This window comes from Dermacentor albipictus, chromosome 3 (assembly GCF_038994185.2).
Source record: "Dermacentor albipictus isolate Rhodes 1998 colony chromosome 3, USDA_Dalb.pri_finalv2, whole genome shotgun sequence".
NCBI lineage: Eukaryota > Metazoa > Arthropoda > Arachnida > Ixodida > Ixodidae > Dermacentor > Dermacentor albipictus.
The window spans coordinates 119,853,540-119,878,074 of NC_091823.1; the positions used below are offsets into that span (position 1 = coordinate 119,853,540).

General features: G+C 46.6%; 1 protein-coding gene across 2 annotated transcripts in view; it reads left to right on the forward strand.

Moving 5' to 3' along the window:
* Nucleotides 1–24,535, forward strand: part of LOC135919475 (uncharacterized) — a 138,342-nt gene that overhangs the window by 7,793 nt on the left and 106,014 nt on the right. For both annotated transcript variants that reach the window (XM_065453309.2, XM_065453310.2), the window contains exon 2: nt 9,071–9,192. In XM_065453309.2, coding sequence (XP_065309381.1) covers nt 9,071–9,192 — 122 coding nt within the window. The remainder of the gene's footprint in view (nt 1–9,070; nt 9,193–24,535) is intronic.

Here is a 24,535-nt window from a genome sequence, read left to right on the forward strand (position 1 = left end):
ACAGAGAATGCGCTAAACATTCTCGACCCAGTCCACAACCTCGGTATACGACTGGCAACAGGCGCCTTTAGAACGAGCCCTGTTGAAAGTCTCTACGTTGAGCCCAACGAATGGTACTTACATCTACGAAGAATATTCTTAAGTTTATCATGCTATACTAAAGTAAAATCAGACACCGAACATCCATGCCATTCCATCGTTAGCGACCTGCGTGCTGCCAGACTTTACAGTAACCGCCCACGTATTAGAACTCCTTTGAGCGTACGCTTGGAAGCAATGGTAGAAGAAACAGACATCCATCTCTCAGAAAATATCCTAATGCCTCCCACTCGCCTTTCACCGCCTTGGGAATGGCAGACCGTGGAGTACAATATCTCGTTTGTCGAAACAACAAAATATGCATCTGAGGCACACATACGATCACACTTCCTCGAACTCCAAGTGAAGTATTGCTGTGCCGAATATTATACAGATGCTTCCAGATCATCTGCTGGTGTCGCGTATGCAGCTCTTGGGCCATTTCTTTCCACCTCGGATTCTCTAAATCCTAACGCAAGTATTTTCACGGCTGAGGCGTACGCGATACTCTCAGCTGTAAAACATATCAAAGTAATCTCAATAAGGCCACCATTTTGAGATTCATAAAGCGTAGTAAGGGCCTTAAGGAGTTTTCGAAAACATAAGAACCCTGTTTTTAACAAACTATACACAGAACTATGCTTAGCCTTAATATACAACCAAAACATCGTCCTACGTTGGGTACCTGGCCATAGGGGCATAAAAGGTAATGTAGGTGCTCACTAAAGTGCAACGTCAGTCGTCTTTAATAAAACGGATGTGAATAAACCCATAGCAGTAACAGAACGTAAGCCATTCTTACGCCACAAGCTGAGGAAGCACTGGCAGGACCAATGGGATAATGCAAAAGAGAATAAGCTGCACTTTATCAAACCAAAATTAGGGAACTGGATATCTGAAAGAACAGCAAGACATAAAGAAGTTCTTCTTTGTAGATTAAGAATAGGACATATTTACGCCACTCACTGCTTCCTTTTGACGGGAAGCGAGCCCCGAACATGTACCAAATGTGGCAAGAGGCTTACAGTTATTCATGTTCTGATCCAATGCACTGAAATAGAGGCAGAAAGAAACAAGTACTTTCCCTCCGCTTATATCCAACACATACCTTTACATCCAGCAATTTTTCTTAAAAATGAACCCCTTTTTTCTTTTCAATCAGTATTCAACTTTTCATTTGGAAATGACACCCTAAACGTGATTTGGCCAGGCTACTTGTAGCACGGCTGGAGGTCCTGCAGCTACGACCTGGAGGTGTGAAGGAGATTATTTCGCATTTATCTGTATTCAGCGAGATAAGCCATTTTTTTACACCAGTTGTTAATGCGGTAAAGGTCGTTTTGCAGCGTTAAGTGGTCATGGGCACAGGTTATTGGACGATATATGATGCAATCGTGAGCGAAGATTCGCATGCAGGAAGAAGTGTTTTCTGGCAAGTGGTTTATGTAGATTAAAAACAATAGGGGGCCGAGGACGCACCCCTGTGGTACGCCCGAAGTTACGTGAGAAAGAGAGGATTGGAAATTGTTAATAACCGTGAACTGCTGGCGGAGTGAAAGGACGTTACGGAGACAAGATAAGGTTAGCGAGTCTAATCGAAGGGCAGATAATTTAGAAATCAGACGGCAATAGGCGATGCGGTCAAACGCTTTTGAGAAATCAAGAAAAATACAGTCAGTCTGGAGGTTATTGTTCATGTTGCAGTGTAGCTCTGTACTTAGTAGCTGGGTTTCGCAAGAGAAATGTTATGCTATGGCTATTAAACATTAAAAGCTGGTTGTTCCCAACGAAAATAGGAACTTCCGAGTATTGATGACGTTCCCTCCTGATACAGTATGCGAGGATATTCAGATTTCGCACTAAAACCAGTAATACAAAGATACACGTAGACAAGTATCTGTCTGACAAAATGCGCAACTATGGTGGCATTGTACATATCTCTGTCGTTCCGAGCGCGCTAAAGATGCAATATCCTATCCATAATCAAGGTATCAGAGCAGCCACTGGCTGTTTTAGGACAAGCCCTATTAAAAGCCTATAGGCGGAATCAAATGAATGGTCACTCCATCTGCAGAGAACTTACATCAGCCTCACATATTTCCTGAATATGCATTCCAATAGTGAACATACATGTTTTAATACCGTTAACGATATGACGTGTGCTACAATTTTCCGTAATCGTCCCTCTGTAAGACCGCCTTTCTCGCTGCGTGTGAGGTAGCTTAGTGATGAAATGCATGTCCCACTACTCGTGCATAGCTTGATGCATCCAACCAAACTGTTTCCTCCTTGGGAGTGGCAGGTGGTAGAATGTGACATATCCTTTCTAGAACTTACAAAGCACGCTCCAGAGGTCGAAATCCGAATGCATTTCCTAGAACATCAGTACAAGCACTCGTACACAGAGTTCTTCACAGACGCTTCCAAGTCACATGCGGAAATGTCCTATGCAGCCGTCGGTCCATTTTTCTCGGAATCCGATGTACTGCATCCGGAAACAAGTATCTTTACGGCCAAGCCCTACGCACTATTGTCGGCTGTGAAGCATATAAGGAAATCAAAATTCCAAAAAGCGCATATATATATAGGCCTTGATGTCACTTAGACAAGCGGCTGTGACCGTGATGTCACGTACCGCACAAGTGTGACGAACTGTAACTGACGATGCGTGTGCTGTGTTATCTGCTCTCTCCCTCTCCTCCCCATCTTTCATCCCCCCAACCTGCTCCCCTGTGTAGGGTAGCAGATCGGTTAAACTAAACCGGTTAACCTCCCTGTCTTTCCTTCTCCACTTTTTCCTTCCTTCCTTCCTTCCTTCCTTCCCTGATGTCACTCTGTAAGCACAGAAATCCAGTACTAATTGAACTCTATTCCTACCTGTGTAAGGCGTATCCATCTAATTGGCATATCATTATATGCTGTGTACCTGGCCATAGGGGAATCGAGGGTAACGTTCTGGGGGACCAGATGGCCACGTCGCTTGCATCACATGCTGTTAATCCAGCCGCTGCGGCCCCTGCCACAGATCTGAAGCCTTTCTTACGAAAGAAACTGCTAAACCACTGGCAACGTATGTGAGACGCAGAAATGAATAAGAACCTGCACGTGATAAAGCCACAGTTAGGTTTCTGGCCCTCCGCAACAAAATTACGGTGAACAGATGCCCTATTCTGTCGTCTCAGAATAGGACACACATTTTCGACCACTCATTTTCTACTTACTGTAAATGAACCTCCAAGTTGTAGCAGATATGGTCAAAGGCTGACCGTAATCTACGGCTTCCGGAAATGTCGGGTAGCCGAAGCTGACAGAAAGAAATATTTTTCCTCTTGCATACCGCTATTACATCCTTCTTCACCCGGCTATGTTTCTTCGTAACGAACTGCTTTTTAATACTAAAGCAGTCCTCGATTTCTTGAATGATGTCCTGCGTGTTATAAGCCCATTAAATGCACAGCGCATCCTCTTCCCAGAGGATGCTGCTGTGATACTGTTTTGTATAGCACATGCCTCCAGGCCCGTATGCTACAAGGGCCCTAATGACGCAGTAGTGCTCTAGCAAATAGTCGCATCAGACATATTTGTACATCGTATCATTATTTCGCAGTGCATCTTAATGCTCATAGTTCCTACCATTTTCAACGCCATAATCTTATTAGACATAGATTTTACGCACTTTAGAGCGACTATTTTAAAGGCCCCTTTACAGCCACTTCACATCAACTTCTTAGAAATCGTACCTCAACGGCAAACCCATTAACACTGGCATGGCGCTCTTTGGCCATACCTGGCCCTTGCGCCAGTAAACATCACACATTGATTCGCTGATTTTATGTCGAACAGACCATTCCAAATCCGTCTAGGCACTGTGCTATCGCGCATATTTATCCAGGAAAACGGCATGCCACAAGCTTGCATAATTAGCACAGTACTCTTTATGGAAAAATGAACTCTATTAACAAAGTCATTGCCCCATCTGTTATGCACTCCATATACGTCGACTATGTGCAAATGGCTTGCCGCGCCTCCAACTTACCAACATGTGAAAGCCAGCTCCCGATAACAATAAATAAACTAATAGAGTGGACTGAGAAAAATAGCTTCTGCTTCTCTACTCAACAAACTGGCTGAGTAGTGAAAGTATCGCAAGAGCGAGTATTGTACTTAGACCGGGTTTCAAAATTGTATGATGTCGCGCTGCCTGTAAAACAAGAATACGAATCCTTGGGAGTAATCTTTGACAAGAACTAAACTTCCTACCCCACATTAAAACGGTGAACATTAAAGCGCCAAAGATTAAGCCAAATAGAGCATTGAATATCCTTAAAGTTGTATCTCATAAGCACTGGGGTTCCGACTGAACGTGTGTTTTACGTATTTACCGGTCTCTAGTGGGTATAATTTTACACTACGGCTCCGTGGTTTATCGCTCAGCCAGACAGTCCGACATCCGACGATTTGATCCAGTGCATAACCTGGGACTGCGACTGGCAGGTGGGGCCTACAGAACAACACCCATTCCAAGTTTATACGTTGAGTATAATGAACCCTTGCTACAGCAGCGCGAAGCGTTACTCACTTTTTCCTACGCACTAAGAATTCAGTCATCATAGGAACATATATGCTACATCATCCTCACACAATGCAACTCACGCTTACACTATACAAATAAACCGAACATGATTAGGCCGCTTGTCCTGCGATATGAGGAATATTGGCGGGATTAGGCCATTCCTCATGAATTCCTCGAGATTGCCAAAAAACCACAAAGGTTGCCCCCATGGTACGATTTCACAGTTAGGGGACTGGACGTCAACGCATCTGAAAAAAAGAGACGCTCCGCGCGAACACATTGTACAAGAATTTCGTGCTCTTCAGGACAAACATCAAAATACCATAAAATTTTCCACTGATGGCTCGAAATCGAGGGAACATGTGCGCCTAGGGGCGTAATGGAAAATTGGGAAACAAGTGCTCGATTGGCCAATTCATGACTCTGTTTTCACGGCTGAGGTTTACGCTATATGGGGTGTATGTAGTTAAGATCATCACTGACAAACGCATAAATGTAGTCATACACACTGAATCTTCAAGTACACTAAAGGCTCTAGATCTGAAATATGAGTGTGAACTCCTGATAGGGGACATTTTAAACATGGTGGCGCTTAACAAATACGGGAGGTCAATTCATTTAGGCTGGGTCCCAAGCCATGTTGGGATACCGGGTAACGAAGCAGCTGATAGGTGTGCATCGATGGCAGCGTGCAAAGACATAGCAAACACAACACTTGCATATTAATATAGTATCCGTGCGATTAGGAAAGCCTTAACGTCAAAATGGCAACACGAACGGGACCGTAATGTCGACAACAAGCTACATCTCATTAAACCCATACTTGGTGAATGCAATTCATGTTACCATATGGAGCGGTTCTTCGAAGTAGTTTTATGCCGACTACGCATTGGGCGCGCACACCTCGCAAACAGTTATTTACTTACGGAAAAAGACACACCAACATGTGAGAAATGCGAAGAACCACTAACAGTTACGCATATATTACTGACATGTACACATAATGAAATACACAGACGAAACCTCCTGCACAACTTATATCAACTACACATACCTTTACACCCTGCTTTAATTTTAGATGATCCGCCAGTCCCATTATCTGACGTGCGTCAATTGCTAGACGATGCTGTATTGTTACATAAAATATGGATTATTAACACAGGATTTTTCTCCTAAATTGGACTTTAAAACACCTCGTTCTTGGCTGAGCATAACGTTAGCCACTTTTGCGGCTTTAAACCACATTTAACTAAATAACCGTTTCTAACGTCCATACAGTCCTAGGTTTACTGAAAGGTGTTTTATTTCATGTTACGAGTCCAATAATTCATAGCGGATCCTCTCTCGAGAGGATACGGATGTGAATGTAGTTCTGTATAGCGCATGCTAAAAAAGCATAGCACATGTTTTGCATAGCACGAGGGCTCTGTTAAGGCAGTAGTGCTTCTTGCAAACGTCTGCCTGTGACCTATTTTAGTGTATCATCGTTGTTTTACCATTTATATTACGTATGCACAATACACATCATTAGGCATTGCCATAATTTTATTACATGTAGTTTTTACACACTTTACAGCGACCGTTTTTAGGCCCCGTTGCAGCCGCGTCACATTTAACTCTCGTAATTCATCGCTCTAGTGCAGCGTCATTAACACTGACCTGGCGCTCTTTGATCATACTTGGCCCTTGCGCCCAGAAAACACCACATTAATCACCATCAGGACAGTAAGGCAAGAAAAATCACTTTGCTAACCACGAGGCATTGCGATAAATGCACGCGTGAAGTAGTTGAGTGTCTTCACATGTAAAACGATTGGGGGTGCGCATGAGCCACCACTGTGCAGGTGTAAAAGTAAGGTGGAAAAAAAGCAGGGAACAAATTCTTATGGCCGGATCTCTTCAGTGATTGCTTGCAGTGCAAGGTAGATTTTGAAGAGAAATAATAAGATTAAGGAGATGTATACAAAACTGCTAGATAAAAAAGATATACAGCGTACCTGATTAAATCAAGCAGTCTAGGTGACCATTTGTCACCGCCTCATTTCAAAGGGGATGCCATAAAATGATAATCATAATAATTGATAATAGTGTCTGTGTAGCTATAATATTTGGTTTGAAAGCATATACACACTTAACAGAAAGAAGAAGAGAGCGGGATGCAGGCTGGCAAGTACCACAGAAAAGGGCACAAGTGAGTGAGTGAGTGAATAAACTTTTATTTGGTCCAGCGAAGCGCGATAAAACGCGCACCCGGCTAATCCCACGACGGGACTGACAGATCTAGTCTGCCGGTCCGATCGCGGGTGCGCTGGACAGCCAGGATTTGGTCCTCAACGACGGGACTTCGCAGGAGCACATCCCACTCTTCCTTGGTGAACTTCGAGCCCAGCGACGCGCACTCCCAGAGCATATGAGGCAACGTAGCTACCTCACCACAGGCCACGCAAGAACAATAAGTACACCTGCACATTCAGCTGTAGGAGGGTTAAGGAAATTTAGAAATTAAAAATAGGAAAAAAGAAAGAGGCCTTTTATTGATCACTCATGACTCTTGCTCATTCAACATTAGAGGGTTTTCTTTCCTATTGTATATATTAGGACATTTTTCTGAATAAACATTCAGTTGACATAATTCGCCTTGTGGTTTCTTGTCGACTTCCTCTGTTTTCTAGCTGCTTGCAATGGAGCTTAACAAAAATTGGCGGAACTCGCCTCACCATGACTTTCGACGGCAATGTGTTAGTATTGAATTAATATAGTTACACAACGTATTGCTATTGTCGAAACGATTATAAATGAAAGATAAAAAAGATACACAGCGTACCTGATTAAATCAAGCAGCCTAGGTGACCATTTGTCACCGCCTCATTTCAAATGGGATGTCATTAAATGATAATCATAATAATCGATAATAGTGTCTGTATAGCTATAATATTTGGTTATAGATGTAGACTGCAGCGGGGCTCCTCTTTCGCGCTCCTCTAAGAACACTCAGCGTCATCTAGCGCTGCCTGCGCGAAGCCTGGGGTGGCATCCCAAATGCATAGCGCGATGGTGCGTGCGAACACTGAGAAAGCCGTCATGTAGCAACAGGGCTCCCCTTTCGCATTTCGTTGTGGACTCGCGGCGCCGTATGTTGACACTGCCGAGAAGTACGCGTGCTGCCTCCGAGACGAGGAGCGTGGTGCGCCGGGGCCTGCGAACGCTGACAATTGTTCCCTTGCTTGCCGCTCGCTCAGTGGCAGGTACTAGGGGACCCAAGTTGGCTAAAGCTTCATTGAAGAGTGGCACATACCCTACGTATTATGTGCTGCTTTTGCCCCATTCGTGGCGCAGCATGCTAAAGCGGTGGCATGAAAGGCGTTCATTGAAAGCGTCCCCTTGTCCAGGGCATTTGGGGCGCAGCCTGCTAAACCATCGCGTTGTTGTCCTTGAGGAACCCTCGTGGCGTAGGTTCCATTCCGCTCAGCGTAGGAGAACTTTAAGAGATCTTTGTCGTCAATGTAGAGCGGTACATTCTCAGTGGCACACACCTAGTTACTCAAGTTGGCTTCAATCATGTTAACTGAAGAGCGGCACATACCTACTGGTAGATAGTCAGCCATACAATTTGGCATAAAAGAGGTTTATTAGGCTATTACATACCGAGTGGCACATACCCCATGCTCCAACTCGGTGTTAAGGAGTTTCTTCGATCAATGGTGCCGACGCAATTCCGTATATAGTGACCCACGTCCCATGGCGAACAACCGATGCGCTACCCAGTCGACCCTGTAGTACCCAGTGTCAGAGGCAGGCATGAAAACAGTTAGACACAAACATACATAGATACATACCTACAAGCAAAGCCCCAGCAAAGTGCATGACATATCCCAAGAATGATAACGTATTTACCTTGTACGCAAGCGACATAGCGCACTCAAATGACCCAGCGCACTCAAGTGACTAGCGCACGCAAGTGACAGCGTACGGGAAAGGCCGAATTCCCCATGTGTTCTTTAGTACTCTTCTTGCGTTTGTTTGTGTGAATGGCCCATGGCATCTTCTAGCTCTGGGTCCTCTGTTTCTCCAAATACCTGTTGTAAGTTAGACTATTGCCGAACAGTGTGCTCACAAAGTGCACTAAGTTGCATAAACTTTCGCTACAATAAAACTTCTCGACTGCCTTTGTAGATCATTGAAAAATCTTTATCAGGCTCCTCATACACTGGTGTAGGCCGGCTTTGAACAGCTAACGTTGCCATCTGAGCAGTCACCTGCCGCCATAGATGTAAATGAGGCGAGGACAGGGTGCGCGTGAGGCATAAGTCAAAACTCGTAGCAGCTGATGTGAAAGGAAGCATGCCGTGGATGTTGTTCACCAGTTTCTGAATGCCCACTGACACCACCAATGACAGGCAGTGCTCTAAATGTTCACAGGGCGGCTTCGACGCCAGCAAGAAGTTCTTCCAGGTCACCTGCCCCAGCTACATGAGGACCGGGTGCATCTTCATGACAGTCTTCGAGTATCCAGCTCCGAGCGGCCTGAAGGGTGGACCTGAGTGAGTTACGCTTTCCTTAATTTCTGCTCCTACTACGACGCGCGAGAGCGCCCCGCTCATGTCCCTGCGTCGAAGAATTATCAGTGTAATTTTGTTGTCCCAGCGACAGTGGGTGATCATAGAGGCTCAGTTAAACAAAGCGCAATAGGAAACGACCGAAATTTCCCTAACGACGGCCTTCACTATAAATAATCTAAGGAAGATTGCGCACCCAACCACGTTCATTTTCAAAAAAATTCGAAAAATGTCACTCACTGCAAGTTGTCAGTAAGCTAAATGAGATTTACATAACTTTGAAATCCCCTGTTTGACATCCGAGCCCTAATTCACAAATCTTTTCTTTTGTAAGTGCCCTTTGTCACTGGTTCGCAGCCTTCATTACTAATACTATGTCCAGTATCAGGATTGCCTGGAATTTGATCTTACGATCAATTGTAGCGTAACCGTTTTTGTGAATACATACTGTGCATTTAATATTTTCGCGTCGTTTGGTGCGCTTTGTCACGCAGCAATGCTGCGTCAATGTTGCTGTCATCACAGCAGAGAATCCATCCCTCTATCTCAACGTACCACTGCTTCCACAAACCACAGATCCCCGCGCAAGAGCACTTACGTCGCTACACTTTTGTAAATACTGCCCTTTCCAACAATATTTATCGGGTGGAGCCAATCTCCACGTGTAAACCTAAGGTCCACGACGTGAACACGACTGGTAGTGTCAGAATTTTTCGACTCCGGCGTTTTCGCCGGAAGCACATCGTATGCTTTCAACGTACCTTGAGACAAAGACTACCAGTGAAAAAGCACTCAGTCCTGTCATGTTACGAGATCGCCTATCCCACAACTCTATGCGATGGCTGATCGACGACACAACGAAAGTCTGTCATATGGTAACTACATAAAACGGCACTAAAGGTGCCGACTTTTGCCCGAGAAGACGGACATGTCCGATTTAGTATATCGTCACCGTGCCTGTAAAAGACTCTAGGAGAGGTTCTTTGAAGTGTATAAATAGGATCTGCAGATTTTTAAGCCAGAACACGAGCTTAGAAGTCTGAAACACAATTAATATGAAGCAACAACACCTAATTCATTGACAAATGTAATTTTTCGTAAAGATCAGTACATAACTAACCCGACCCCGCAGAGGCATCTGCGTCAACAGGAGCTTGGTGTGCTGCGACAGCGCGAACCCGAGCACACTAGGGCTGGACCCTCCCGTTTGTAGCCGTGCGCGTCTTAGCCGTGTCTGGGGAAAGGGGAATAGTGTGGGGTTAATCCGATGCCGGGTTTTCGGACCTTTAAGGCCCCCCGGCGGAGGCAACACACCTCTTTGGCCCCTGCTTCACACAGACGGCACCCCCGGACTGACTCACCCGGGGGTAATCGACAGTCGCCTTTTTCTGTCCCCCTCTTCAATATTTTATCTTTATCTTTAACTATTTGACCTTTGCTGTCTCCTATTTACTTCAGTTCATTTCCATGTTTCCGGGCGGCTAGGATTCAGCATATCGGCGTCGCGTTGCCTCGTTATGGTCATATGATTAAAGCAGTTATGCATCGCTAGTGGTTTTTAAAACACTCTCGCATTGGGCTCCATTGTAGGGGGCCAGCTCAGCAGCCGTACGTATATGTATTTTCATGGATAGAAGGACCTCTTCAGCAATGTCTGATCGGAGGCCGAAAAGGCACCGGACCGAGGTAATAAAGTTGAATAAACCTAGAGGTAGCTTGACAAAGTTTTTCTGTCATCACGTCTAAAACTGAACGAATAATTCATGACATATCCCCTTTCCTCATCGCCGAAGCACTTAACGAGTGTATTGGTCAGATCTACAAATCGAAGAAAGTGAATTCTGGAGACTTCTTGCTTTCATTAAGATACTTGAGGCAGATTAAGAAACTTGAGAAGGTCGGCGACAACAGTGTGTCTGTGTCGCCACATCCCCACCTGAACTACGCAAAGGGTGTTATCTCAGATACACAACTGCTAAAATGCAGACGAGGAAATCGAAGAACCCTTGAGAGATTGGGGTGTTCTAGCTGCAAGACGAATAAAATTTAGAAAAAATGACAGTGGAATTCCGACCAAACACATTGTACTGACCTTCAACTCTATAACGCTTCCACCCCGCAGGGGCGTGTGCGCCAGCAGGAGTTTGGTGTGTTGCGACACCACGTACCCGAGCACACGAGGGTTGGACCCTCCCGCGTGTAGCCGTGCGCGGCTTAGCCGTGTCTGGGGAAAGGGCGATCCTGGAGGTTCAGCCGATGCTGGGAGTTCGGACCATTAAGGCCCACCGGAGGAGGCAACACACCTCTTTGGCCTCTGCTTCACATAGACGGCACTCTCGGACTGACCCACCAGGGGAAATCGGTAGTTGCCTTTTCCTGTCTCTCTCTCCCTGCAACCTTCATCTTTTCCTTACTTTCCACCTTTCCTGTCTTCTTCTGGTTTCCTTTTATTCCAATTTTTCCGCGCTTCTCCCACTGCGGAGAATCTTATTAACCTTAAGAAAGTGAAGTCTGGAGGCAGGAGAACGCGCCGACTGTCCAGACGAGAGAGTTGGCAGAAGTTTTTATCGGGCATCAACTCATACGCAGATGAGGCCAAAGTTTAGAATAATGTTAATAGGATAAGATGGCGACGAACATATTCCCTCCCTCTGGTAAACACAGAAGGCGATACCCTGCAAGAACAGGCAGACTCACTTGGGGAGCACTTTGAGCTAGCGTCGAGCTCAATGCACTATTCTTAATCATTTCTTAAGCATAAACGAATAGTACAACGTAAGCCAATCATACGAAAATCCAGGCAGAATGAACCCTATAACCGGCCTTTCAGTACTGTCGAGTGGAGAGCTGCCTTGAACACATGCAAAAGCACCGCTCCGGGACCTGACAGAGTCATGTATGACATGATCAGAAACTCACATACTGACAGACAAATTACACTACTTACACTTTTCAACACTCTGTGGGCTGCGGGATACCTCCCATCTACATGGAAAGAGGCGATTGTGGTTCCTGTCCTGAAGCAGGGAAAAGACCCCTCTTTGGCGGCAAGTTACCGTCCGATAGCTCCAACAAATTGTCTGTGTAAGCTTTCACAAAAAATGATAAATCGCAGACTTATACATTCCCTGGAGCTCAACAATACGCTCGATCCTTATCAGTGTGGCTTCCGAGGAGGGCGATCGATAACCGATCATCTTGTGCGCATTGAAGGAAATATTCGCGATGCATTTATACATAAACAGTTTTTCTTATCGATATTCCTCGATATGGAGAAGGCATATGACATGGCATGGCGTTACGGGATCTTGCGAGACCTGTCGGAAATTGGCATCCGTGGAAATATGCTGAAAACAATTGAAAGCTATTTGTCAAATCGTACCTTCCGAGTAAAAGTCGGCAATTAACTGTCACGTCCCTTTACGCAGGAAACTGGTGTACCCCAGGGAGGCGTGCTCAGCTGCACTCTCTTTATCGTTAAGATGAACACACTACGTGCTTCACTGCCACCGGCCATTCTTATTCCGTATACGTAGACGATATACTAATAGGCTTCAAATCCTGCAACCTCACAGTACGCGAGAGACAGGTACAGCAGGGCTTAAACAAGGTTTCCATGTGGGCAGACGAAAACGGATTTAAAATCAACCCCCACAAAAGCTCTTGTGTTCTTTTTACTGGAAAGAGAGGCCTGGTTCCAGATCCTTGTGTTCAACTGTACGGTTGGCGCCTGCAGCCTTACGCATTAAGGCCTGCAGCGTCCCCATGTTGGGCTCCGTGGTGGGGGGCCGCCATTGCTGCCGAAAACGAACCGAAATACCATGAGAACACCCGCATTTCCCCGCCTACTTGATCGTCACCCTCAGAAGAGGGGACGCACCGAAGACTTCAGCACATGTTCGACCCGCACAAAAGAGAACTACCCGAAATACCATGTTGTACATAGTGAAAATCCTGAAAAGCAAGCCAGATTCATTTCGCCATTCACAGTAGCAAAATCTTTGACCGAAGCCTTAGGGTCAGGTTAAATATCTTAAAGAAAAATGTCTAAGGACAATGAACTTAAAATTCTATCCCACTCAACATGGGGTAGCGACAAGAAGTGTCTGATGAATGTTTATAAGAGCCTAATTCGATCACGATTGGACTATGGTGCCGTCGTATATAACTCTGCCGCTCCGCGCGCACTAAAGATCCTAGATCCTGTCCACCATCTAGGTATCCGCTTCTCCACTGGCGCTTTCAAAACAAGCCCGATTGAAAGCTTATACGCGGAATCAAATGAATGGTCCCTCCATCTACAGAGAACTTATATCAGCCTTACATCTTTCCTGAAAATACATTCCAATCATCAACATCCATGTTTTAACACAGCTAACGATATGGCATGTACTACACTTTTCCATAACCGTCCCTCTGTAAGACAGCCTTCCTCGCTTCGTGTGAGGGAGCTTAGTAATGAAATGCGTGTCCCACTCCTCGAGCTTCGCGTAATGCATCCAACCAAGCTGTTACCACCTTGGGAGTGGCAGCTAATAGAATGTGACATATCCTTTTTAGAAGTAACAAAACACGCACCAGAAATAGAAATCCGAATGCATGTTCTAGAACTCCAGCACAAGCACTCCTGCGCAGAGTTCTACACAGATGCTTCGAAGTCAAATGCCGGGGTGTCTTATGCTGTCTTCGGCCCATCCTTCTCAGAAGTGGTGTGCTACATCCGGAAACAAGTATCTTCACGGCCGAGGCCTACGCAGTATTGTCTTCTGTAAATCATATAAGAAAATGAATACTTCAAAAATCAGCGATATATACAGACTCCCTAAGCGTCGAGAAGGCCTTGCTGTCACTCTATAGACACAAAAATCCAGTACCTAACGAACTGTACGCCGTCTTGTGTAAAGCGTACATATCTAACCAGCATATTATTACGATATCATCGAGTGATGCTGAAGGTACGAGCCGCCGCTAGAACGACGACGAAGTGGATCTGTGCCTTTTGCCGCGAGCGAGTGTCGGCCTGGCGATCTGGCTCCAGTGTAAATAACCTGTATATAGCTTCTTTATTCTGTGTTTTTCCACCCGTAACATTCTGGTGGAGGTCGGCGATCCCGTCCTCACCACGGAACTCCGGAGTGGTCGGTACATCGAGCTTGTCACCATGCGTTCCGGTGACGAGACCGCCTCTGCAACGGCTTCGGCTTGTCCGACGGCTCCGATTATCACGGTTGCCCAACATCGCGACCCTGGTGTGTTCTCTGGCCTGGAGGGAGAGGACTTTGACGTATGGATCAAGCTCTACGAACACGCCAGTGCTAATAACAGGTGGGACCCAACGATCATGCTCGCCAATGTCATCTTTTATCTCGGCGGCACCCCACGCGTGTGGCACCAAACGCATGACGACGAGATAAACAGCTGGGACAGTTTCAAAGAAAAGCTGAGGGAACTGTTCGGCGACCCCATTGGGCGCAAGGCTGCCGCGAGAAAGGCTCTTGCGTCTCCTGTTCAGACATCTACGGAGGCGTACGTTTCATACATCCTCGACGTCTTGGCTCTCTGCCGCAAAGCTGACGATACTATGTCTGAGGCAGATAAAGTGTCGCATGTCCTCAAAGGCATCGCCGACGATGCTTTCAATTTGCTTGTTTTCGGCCACGTCTCGACTATCGACGCCATCATCAAAGAATGCCGTCGCCTTGAACAAGCTAAGAGCCGCCGTATCACACATCAGATCACGCGGCTCCCCAACACTGCCGCTACGTCGACATGTGAGGGTCGACCGCGTCAAACCACCCCCTGTGACGATGTAACTCGTATTGTTCGCCGCGAGCTCGAGGCCGCCTGTTTGCCAGCTTTCTCCGCGACGCCTCCCGATACACCAGCAACCACGATTGCGCTGATTCAGGCCATCGTCAGAAAGGAATTTGAGAACATGGGTCTCAACTCCGTGTGTCCATCGTCTACACCAACGGTTCCCCAGTTCTCTAGCAGCCCTCCTCGTGCCCGGCAGCCTTTCGCTCCCACACCGCGCCGCAACCCGTCCGAATGGCGTACCCCTGATGAGAGGCCGATCTGCTTTCACTGCTGTCGCATCGGCCACGTCGCTCGTCACTGCCGCAACCGATGGCCACCACCTCCTCGGACATACACCGCCGCTCATTCCCGCCCCTTTGGACCTTCTGTTTTCTATGCCACCCGCCATGACCCCATTGCCGCTGATGCTCCTCCCCCGACCCTTTGCTACAGCCGCTCGCCCTCACCGCGACGCCATCAGTCTCGTTCGCCTCAACCCCGTCGCTTCTCTCCGTCGCCTATCACCTCCCGTATCCAGCCGGAAAACTCGGCACTGCAGCTTCTGGAGGTGACGCTGCCTTGTCCACTCTGCCCTCAAATCCACTGCTGATGTTACACACGAACCAAAACCTTCTTGACGTTGACGTTGATGGCTATCCTGTCTCGGCACTCATCGATACAGGTGCACATCTTTCTGTTATGAGTGCTGCCTTCCGACGACGACTGAACAAGCTCCTCACCCCAGCGTCGGCAAGCGTCGTCCGCATTGCGGATGGCGGTACTGTCCCTATCATCGGCATGTGTACGGCACGTGTCAGCATCGCCGGCCGCCGCCACACTCCTGTCCTCTTCACCGTGATTGCTCATTGCCCCCACGCCCTCATTCTCGGCCTCGATTTTTCTCTCCGCGCATTCTGCTCTTATTGACTGCTCTGCCAGTACTCTTCGCCTTGAGTTGCCGATTCTTACAGAACCTTCTGACGCACCCCAGTGCCGCCTACGCTCCACCGGCTTTATTCGCCTGCCGCCAAAATCAATAGCCTATATTGAAATCTTGTCTTCCCCACCAGTCCCTGATGGCGAGTACCTCGTCACTCCTCTGCCCGACATTCCGCTACAGTATGACGTTACCGTGCCTCACGGTATACTTACTATTACGGCGAACCGCACTTTCCTACCTATCTCTAACTTTGGATTGGCAAAGCAAATTCTACCGCAAGGTATTTGCCTTGCCAACGTTGATTGTCTCGGCGACCATCACGTGGCAACATTACCGACCGATGCTTCTTGCGAGCTTAGGGGGCCCATCATGCCAGCCTCGGCCGCCGACCCCCAAGATACAGAAAATGATTGCGACGGACCTGTCTTCTGCGCAGGCTGAAGACCTTTCCCAAGTGTTATCGTCCTACAGAGATATTTTCGGCTTCGACGATCGCCCTTTAGGCCAGACGCTCGCGGTCAAGCATCGGATTCTTACTGGAGATGCTACTCCTATTCACCGACGACCAACTCACCTACAACTCTCCACGCGCCTTGGATATTTAACAGCACCGTGACGGCGCTTTTACCGCCGGGAGGTAGTATTACGATATCATCGAGTGATGCTGAAGGTACGAGCCGCCGCGAGAACGACGACGAAGTGGGTCTGTGCCTTTTGCCGCGAGCGAGTGTCGGCCTGGCGATCTGGCTCCAGTGTAACTAACCTGTATATAGCTTCTTTATTCTTTGTCTTGCCACACGTAACAATATCATTATATGCTGGGGGCCTGGCCATTGGAGCATCGAGGGCAACGTTCTGGCGGACGAGATGGCCACGTCTATAGCATCACAAGCCGTTAACCCTACCGCTGAGGTGCCTGTCACAGATCTGAGGCCTTTCTTGCTAAGGAGGCTGCGGGCCCACTGGCAACGCATGTGGGACGCGGAAACGGATAATAAGCTCCACCTAATAAAGCCACAGTTAGGGCTCTGGCCCTCTACAACGAAATCGCGCCGAACAGATGTCCTATTCTGTCGTCTCAGAATAGGACACACATTTGGCACGCATAATTTTCTACTTACTGGAAGAGAGCCACCAACCTGTGGTAGATGCGGGGAGAAGTTGACCGTACTCCACGCCCTCCTGGAGTGTCGGGAAGCCGAATCTGAGAGAAAGAGGCACTTTAGCATACCGACAGCACATTCCTCTTCATCCGGCAATGTTTCTCGGTCCAGAACCGCTTTCTAATACAGACACAGTCCTAGGTTTCCTCAGAGATGTGGTCCCATTATTCCATACAGAATCCCATACATTCGTAGCGCTTCCTCTCTTTAGAGGATGCCGCTGGGATAGTCGTACTCTATAGCACATGCCTCCAGGTCCTTGTGTTTCAAGGGCTCTAAGAAGGCAGTAGTGCTCTAGCATACCTTATAACCTGATAGCTTTTTACATATCGTATTATTTTCTGAAATGCATCTCAATGTTCATAGCACACATCATACATCATCGCCATAATATTATTATGCAGATTTTATGCCCTTTAGCGCGACTACTTTTAAGGCCCTTTTACAGCCATGTTACACCAATTTCATAAACTCATAATTCAGTGCGAACTCATCACCAAGGACATGGCGCTCTTTGGCCATACCTGGCCCTTGCGCCAATAAACATCAATTATCATCATCAGCATGAATCCCTTAACAAGTGTCTTCACTGCAGAAGCCTATGCAGTATTGTCTGCAATAAAACATATCAATAAATTAAAACTCGAGAGAGCAATAGTATTTACAGACTCGTTAAGTCTTGTAAAAGCGTTATTTCTTTACAAAAGCATACAAATCCTGTTTTGATTGACCTTTACTCGCTCTTATGCAATATTTATCTATCGCATAGGCACGTAGTAATATGCTAGGTGCTTGGCCATAGGGGCATCGAGGGTAATGTGCTAGCTGACAAGATTGCCACATCACTCACATCACTAACCACGTTTTGTACAGCTGCTGTCCCTGCCACAGATCTGAGGGCTTTCTTAAGAAGGAAACTGCGACAACACTTGCAGTGCATGTGGAACGCAGAAACAAATAATAAACTGCACGTTATAAAGCCACAGTTAGGTTTTTGGCCCTCCCCAACAATATCTCGGCGAACAGATGTCTTATTCTGTCGCCTCAGAATAGGGCACACATTTGGTACCCACAATTTTCTGCTTACTGGAAATGAACCGCTAACCTGTGGTCGATGTGGTGAGAGGCTGACCGTCCTTCACGTCCACTTCGAGTGCCGGAAAGCCGAGTCTGAAAGAAAGAAACATTTTCATCCTGCATATCATTATTGCGTCGCTCTTCACCTGGCTATGTTTCTTGGCAGGGAACTGTTTTTTAACACGAAGGTAGTCCTCAATTTTTTAAATGATGTTGTCCTGCATGTTATAAGCCCATTAAACTCGTAGCGCATCCTCTTTCCGGAGGATGCTGCTGTGATAGTTGCTTTGTATAGCACATGCCTCTAGGCCTTTGTGCTTTAAGGGCTATTATGAGGCCATAGTGCTCTAGTGAATTTTAGAATCTTATACATTTTTTATATGGTATCATTATTTCTCAATGCACCTTAATGCTCATAGTACACGTCATCTGTCATCGCCATAATCTTATTGCATGTAGATTTTGCGCACTTTACAGCGACTATTTTAGGCCCTTTTACAGCCACGTCACATCAACTTCACAAAATTCATAACTCCACTGCAAACTCATCAACACTGGCTTGGCGCTCTTTGGCCATACCTGGCCCTTGCGCCAATAAACACCACACATTCATTCATATGGAAAGATAATTCTATCATCACCACAACATATATGCTATAATATCGTAACACAGTGCAAATCACGGGTACACTACACAAAGAAACCTAACATGATTTGGCCACTTGTCTTAAGACACAAGGAATATTGTCCCACCAATTGTATTTCTCCTGAGCTCGTGGAGGTTGCTGAAAGGCCACCATGGTTGCCCCCGTGGTGCAATATCACACAGCAATATGAATGGACACTAACACACCTAAAGAAAAAAGGCATTCCACAAGAACACATAATACAAGAGTTCCGAGCTATTCAACAAAAACATAACAATTACATACAATTTTACACTGGCGACTCTAAAACACAAGAGTACGTGGGTGTCAGAATCATAAGGACAAATTGGAAAAATACCCTGCAGATAAATAATTTTTCTTCTTTCTTTACTGCCGAAGTTTATGCGATATAGACGGCAGTGAAAAAATTACCACCGACAAGCAGAAGAATGTTATCATTTATACTGAATCGTTAAGTGCACTCAGAGCTCCAAACTTAAATTCCGCGTGTGAATCTCGGCGCGGCGATACCGTAAACATGACGGGCTGTAATATATACTGAAGAACCATACGATTCTCAGGGTCCGAAGCCATGTTGAGATACCAGGGAATGAAGCAGCAGATAGATGCTCGTTCATGGCAGCAGACAAAGGCATTGCGCACACAAGACTTCCATACAAAGACAGTATCCGAGTGATTCGAAATGCCCTGGTATCAAAGTGGCAACTACGATGGGACTCTCGCATATACAACAAGTTACATGCAACAAAACCCCTGCTTGGCGAGTGGAAGTCGTGCAGTCACCAGCAACGCTTCTATGAGGTGATCCTATGTCGACTTCGAATTGGGCATACACACCGAACACACAATTTTCTACTTCGAAACGAATACCCACCAACTGGCTTGAAGTGCCATGAACCACTTACATTAAGGCGCATCATTCTGACAAGTCCACATACTAAAAGACAGAGATGGAAGCTTTTGCAGAATCTCCATAACTTACACATACTTTTACACTCCGCGTCAATACTGGGAGAGGATCCGCTATTTTCTTTCACTGACTTGTTGACCTTTTTAGAATAAACCGATTTTTTCCCAGACTTTAACGTAATGCAGCGTTCGCTGCTTTACCATTTGATTTCTTGATATCTAGCGGCTGGAGCAGCATGGCCTTAGTCGCTTTTGCGCCATTAAACCAGAATTAACTAACTTTGCACCCGATTAATTTATGGAAATATGCTTGCCGATTTTTTGCCTTTTTTTCTACCCTGACAAATTTGAAGTGTCATAGTATGCATCTTTCTTGTCGTCGTCTGGTATTTTCTTATGTTCTTATTTTTTGCCCCACTGAACTTCTTAGTTCAATAAAATTACTGCTTGAATGTTTTTCTGTTCCTGTCTCTATATATTACTCACCGATGGAATTGTGAATAATTGTACTTTCATTGCAATTCTATTGTTCTTGTATTTGGAATACTATTTTACTACAATTTGTGTTATTTTTAATTACATTTATCCACATTATATGTCCACCTGCTATGATCCCCTTGAGACTGGCATTATATTAAAAAAAATAAACGAATAATGCGTAACGTTCGTAGTACTGAACCTCATCGATGGATAAATAATCTTGGTTGCAGCCCAAATTGCGGAAGAATGCATGAGCTTGCGTCTTAAAGGCAAACATTGAGAAAGAAAGTTGGAACTAGCAGCTGGTGCTCCGTGCCACAGCTTACTTAAGGACTAATTATTATTTAAGGCAAAAAGCAGTGGGTTGGTCCTTTTACAATTCGTAATAATCATGAAAATCGCACGACATATTCTTATTTTTCAGCTGTTGTTCCTTCTTGCTTGTAACCTTTCGACGGCCGCCTCACCATGCGTTATGGTCCCTCGTTTTCTGTTCATGGAAGGTTCTAGGTAAAACGCGTTGAACTTTAATGGGTGGAATTTAATGGATTGTAAGTAAACAACGCTGAAACAGGACAAAAGAAGATAACGCTACACAGCTTGCTGCTACTGCCAACTGAAACGTTTATTTCGTGAAAGGTGCCTTGTATGCCTCCCAAAAGTAGTCAAATTGTTACGGATGGGATGGGCTTATTTACAAGACGATAGATGGTTAGCATAGAGCACGGGGCAAGACGGTCATACAAGGCCAACAAGCAGCAGCCAGCCCCTCGCGCGCAGCTCTAATTTTTCATCCTTTGGCTGTGTCGTGCTGCGTGACAGCTTCTTCGGGGGCAGACGAAGATGTCCGAGAGAGTTATGTAGCCCCATGGTGGTGCAGTTTGAGTCGGGAGACAAGCGCGACTTGCGTTTTACGTCACCGCCGGCTCTGCGAAGTCATCTTGCGATGGGGTATGTCACGTCACTCAATCGTTACAGTATGACGTATGAGGCTGTGTATAATGACAAAAATTGTGTGCACAGCCCCCTTTTCCATACAAGTGTCCAAAGCCAAACAAAGTCCCCTGGAGCAAATGTGACGAGCATATGTCCAACGTCATAATAAGCCTAGGCACGATATTGATAGGAGGCTGTATGTCCGGAGGTGGGCCAGTCGACAGGCTTCTTCGGCACGACATAAAGTCTAGCCTATGGAAGAGTCATCATGTTGAGACCAGGGAAGGATAGTGTCGATAAAGCTTTGGGGTCTGCGAGCATACAGAAGGAAGGCGCATAACCTGTGGTTTCATGCTTGGCAGTATCGTAAGTGCACGTGACAAATCGTAAAATAGAATGCCAGTTTTGTGCTTTGTGGAGACATACATGGCAAGCATGTTGGTCAGGTTACAATTCGTGCGGTCAGTGAGGCACTTCGTTTGCTGTTGATAAGGGGTGGAGTACCGGTAATCACATCTACAAAGACGTAGTAGTACTTCAACAACGTCCGCAGTAAACTGCCGTCCACGATCACTAATCACAACACGCGGAACAGCATGACGGAGAATCACGGAGTACAGCAGGAAAGATGAAACGCCAGCTGCTGTAGCCGAAGCAAGTGCCGCCGTCTCAGTGTGCCAGGTCGAATAGTCCACATACACAATAATCCAGTGGCGTCTGGTAGTAGACTTGGGGAAGTGACCCAGCAAGTCGATACCAGCTTTTTCAAGTAGCAAGGTTGGCGGCTTAACTCGCTGCAGGGTGCCCGCAGAAGGCATTGTTGACTGCTTATGGCATGGTCAAATTGCACAGCTGGAAAGTTATTCCTTCGCCGTCTTCCAGAGCTTGGACCAATAGAAACGCTTGAGCAGTCGTTGGAGCGTCCGAGCAAAGACAAGGTGGCCTGACGTGATGTCATCATGCATGGCCTGAAGGATCATAGGTCTCATTGTTTGGGAACCACGGGGAGAAGTGGAGTGCCGTCAGTAAAATAATTTGTCTCATACAATAAATCGTCCGCAATAATGAAAGGTGAGCCCCGTGCTGGTGACCGAGCGGCGTCAAGAATATGTGTAATAGAAGGGGTCATGCTGTTGTTCACGCTTGAAGGCGGTCGCATCAGGAAGCTGTTTAGATATGATAAGGAGATATTCATCTAAATCATCGTCCGTATGTCGTATGCTTACTGACTCAGGGCTGGATAAACAGTCAGAATCGGTGTGCAGCGACCACTGTTGTATGTGACAGAACAGTCATATTCTTGAAGCCGTAATGACCACCGACCTAATCGGTTAGATGGATCGCATAGTCCAACAAACCAGCGGAGAATGGTGGTCTGTCACTATCGTGAAGTGGCGGCCGTGTATGGTCGAAACTTGTGGGTGGCGAAGACTACCGCGAGGCATTGCAATTTGGTTACGATATAATTTCGCGCAGCCTTGGTAAGAGTACGGCTTGCGTATGCGATGATTTCTTGGCGTCCGGCACGTATCTGTACTAGTACTGCTCCGACGCCCAGACCACTAGCATCAGTGTGAAGCTCAGTTAGTGCCTCAGGATCAAAGTGGCGCAAAATTGGAGCTGAAGTGAGCAGAAATTTTAGTTCACAGAATGTAGACTCACAGTCAGTAGTCCATGTATGTAAGCAGTGTGTCCTCGTGAAGGAGTGCCGTGAGCGTCTGAGCTAGGCGTGCAAAGTCCTTAATGAAACGGCAAAAGTGCGAACATAATCCCTGGAATCTGCGGGGGTCTTCGGAGGTCTTCGGCTGGGGAAAGTCACGAACGGTGGCAACCTTCTGCGGGTCTGGGCACATGCCTTGTTTGTCGTCAAGGAAAGCCAAAACAAGTGTTTGACGCTCACCAAAGTGGCACTTTTGCAGTTTAATATCAGTCCAGCTTGCTGTATGCAGTTAAGGACAACTTCCAGTCGTTGGTTGGGCTCATGAAGTGTCTTGCCGTAATGACAACGTCGTCCAGGCCACAGATGCGTATTTCCCATCGAAGTCCGCGCAGCCTCGTGTCGAGAAATCGTTCGAATGTTGCTGGGGCATTACACAAACCACCCCCGCAGGGGCGTCTGCGTAAGCAGGCGTTTGGTGTGTTGCGACACCACTTACCCGAGCACACGAGGGTTGGCCTCTCCCGCGTGTAGCCGTGCGCGGCTTAGCCGTGTCTGGAGAAAGGGGGATCCTGGAGGTTGAGCTAATGCTGGGTGTTTGGACCTTTAAGGCCCCCCGGCGGAGGTAACACACCCCTTTGGCCTCTGCTTCACATAGACGGCACCTCCGGACTGACCCACACGGGGGAAATCGGCAGTCATCCTTTCCCGTCCCTCTCTTCAACCTTTTTCTTTCCGATCTTCTTTCTTTTACTATCCTATCTTCTCTCTTCCGTGACTTCTTCATTTTCTCAGGCCGCTAGGGTTAACCTTGTGTATGTGCACTCCCTTGGGTATAATATATTAGGTTATAGTGGCAATGTACGGTTGGGGCCTGCAGCCTTACGCGTTAAGTGCTGCAGCGTCCTCAAGTTGGGCTCCGTGGTGGATGGCCGCCATTGCCGCCGAAAAGAAACTGAAATACTATGGGAACACCCGCATTTCCCCGTCTACGTCATCGTCAGCCTCAGAAGAGGGGACGCACCGAAGACTTGAGCACATGTTTCACCCGCACTAAAGAGAACTACCCGAAATACCACGTTGTGCAGAGCGAGAACTCCGAAAAACAGGCCAGATTCATTTCCCCTTTCATAGTTGCAAAATCTTTAACCGAAGCCATAGGTTCAGGTTATAAAGTAACGAAAATGGCTAGCGGGGACCTTCTCCTTGAGATCCCTCAGAAACATCAGTACGAGAAGCTTGGCAGTCTTGTGACATTTGGTAACATACCAATTTCTGTTACACAACACCGAACAATGAATAGCTCACGGGGAGTCGTGTCAGAGGCAGACCTCCAAGATTTGACAGCTGAACAGTTGAAAGCTGAACTCCTGGAAGGGTGGAAAGACCAAAATGTCACTAATGTAAAATGTATTATGCTTAGACGAGACAACAAGGAAATCCCCCCTAAGCATCTTGTCCTAACTTTTGCATCCAGTGTACTGCCAGAAACCATCGAAACAGGATACATCAGGTTAAATGTGAGACCATATATTCCAAACCCCAGACGTTGTTTCCAATGCCAAAGATTCGGGCATGGCTCGCAGAGCTGCCGTGGTCAAATAACTTGTGCGAAGTGTGCAGTGCAGGGCCACCCCTCCGACAACTGCAGTGGCACGCTTCACTGTGCAAACTGCAGTGGTGAACATCCACCCTACTCACG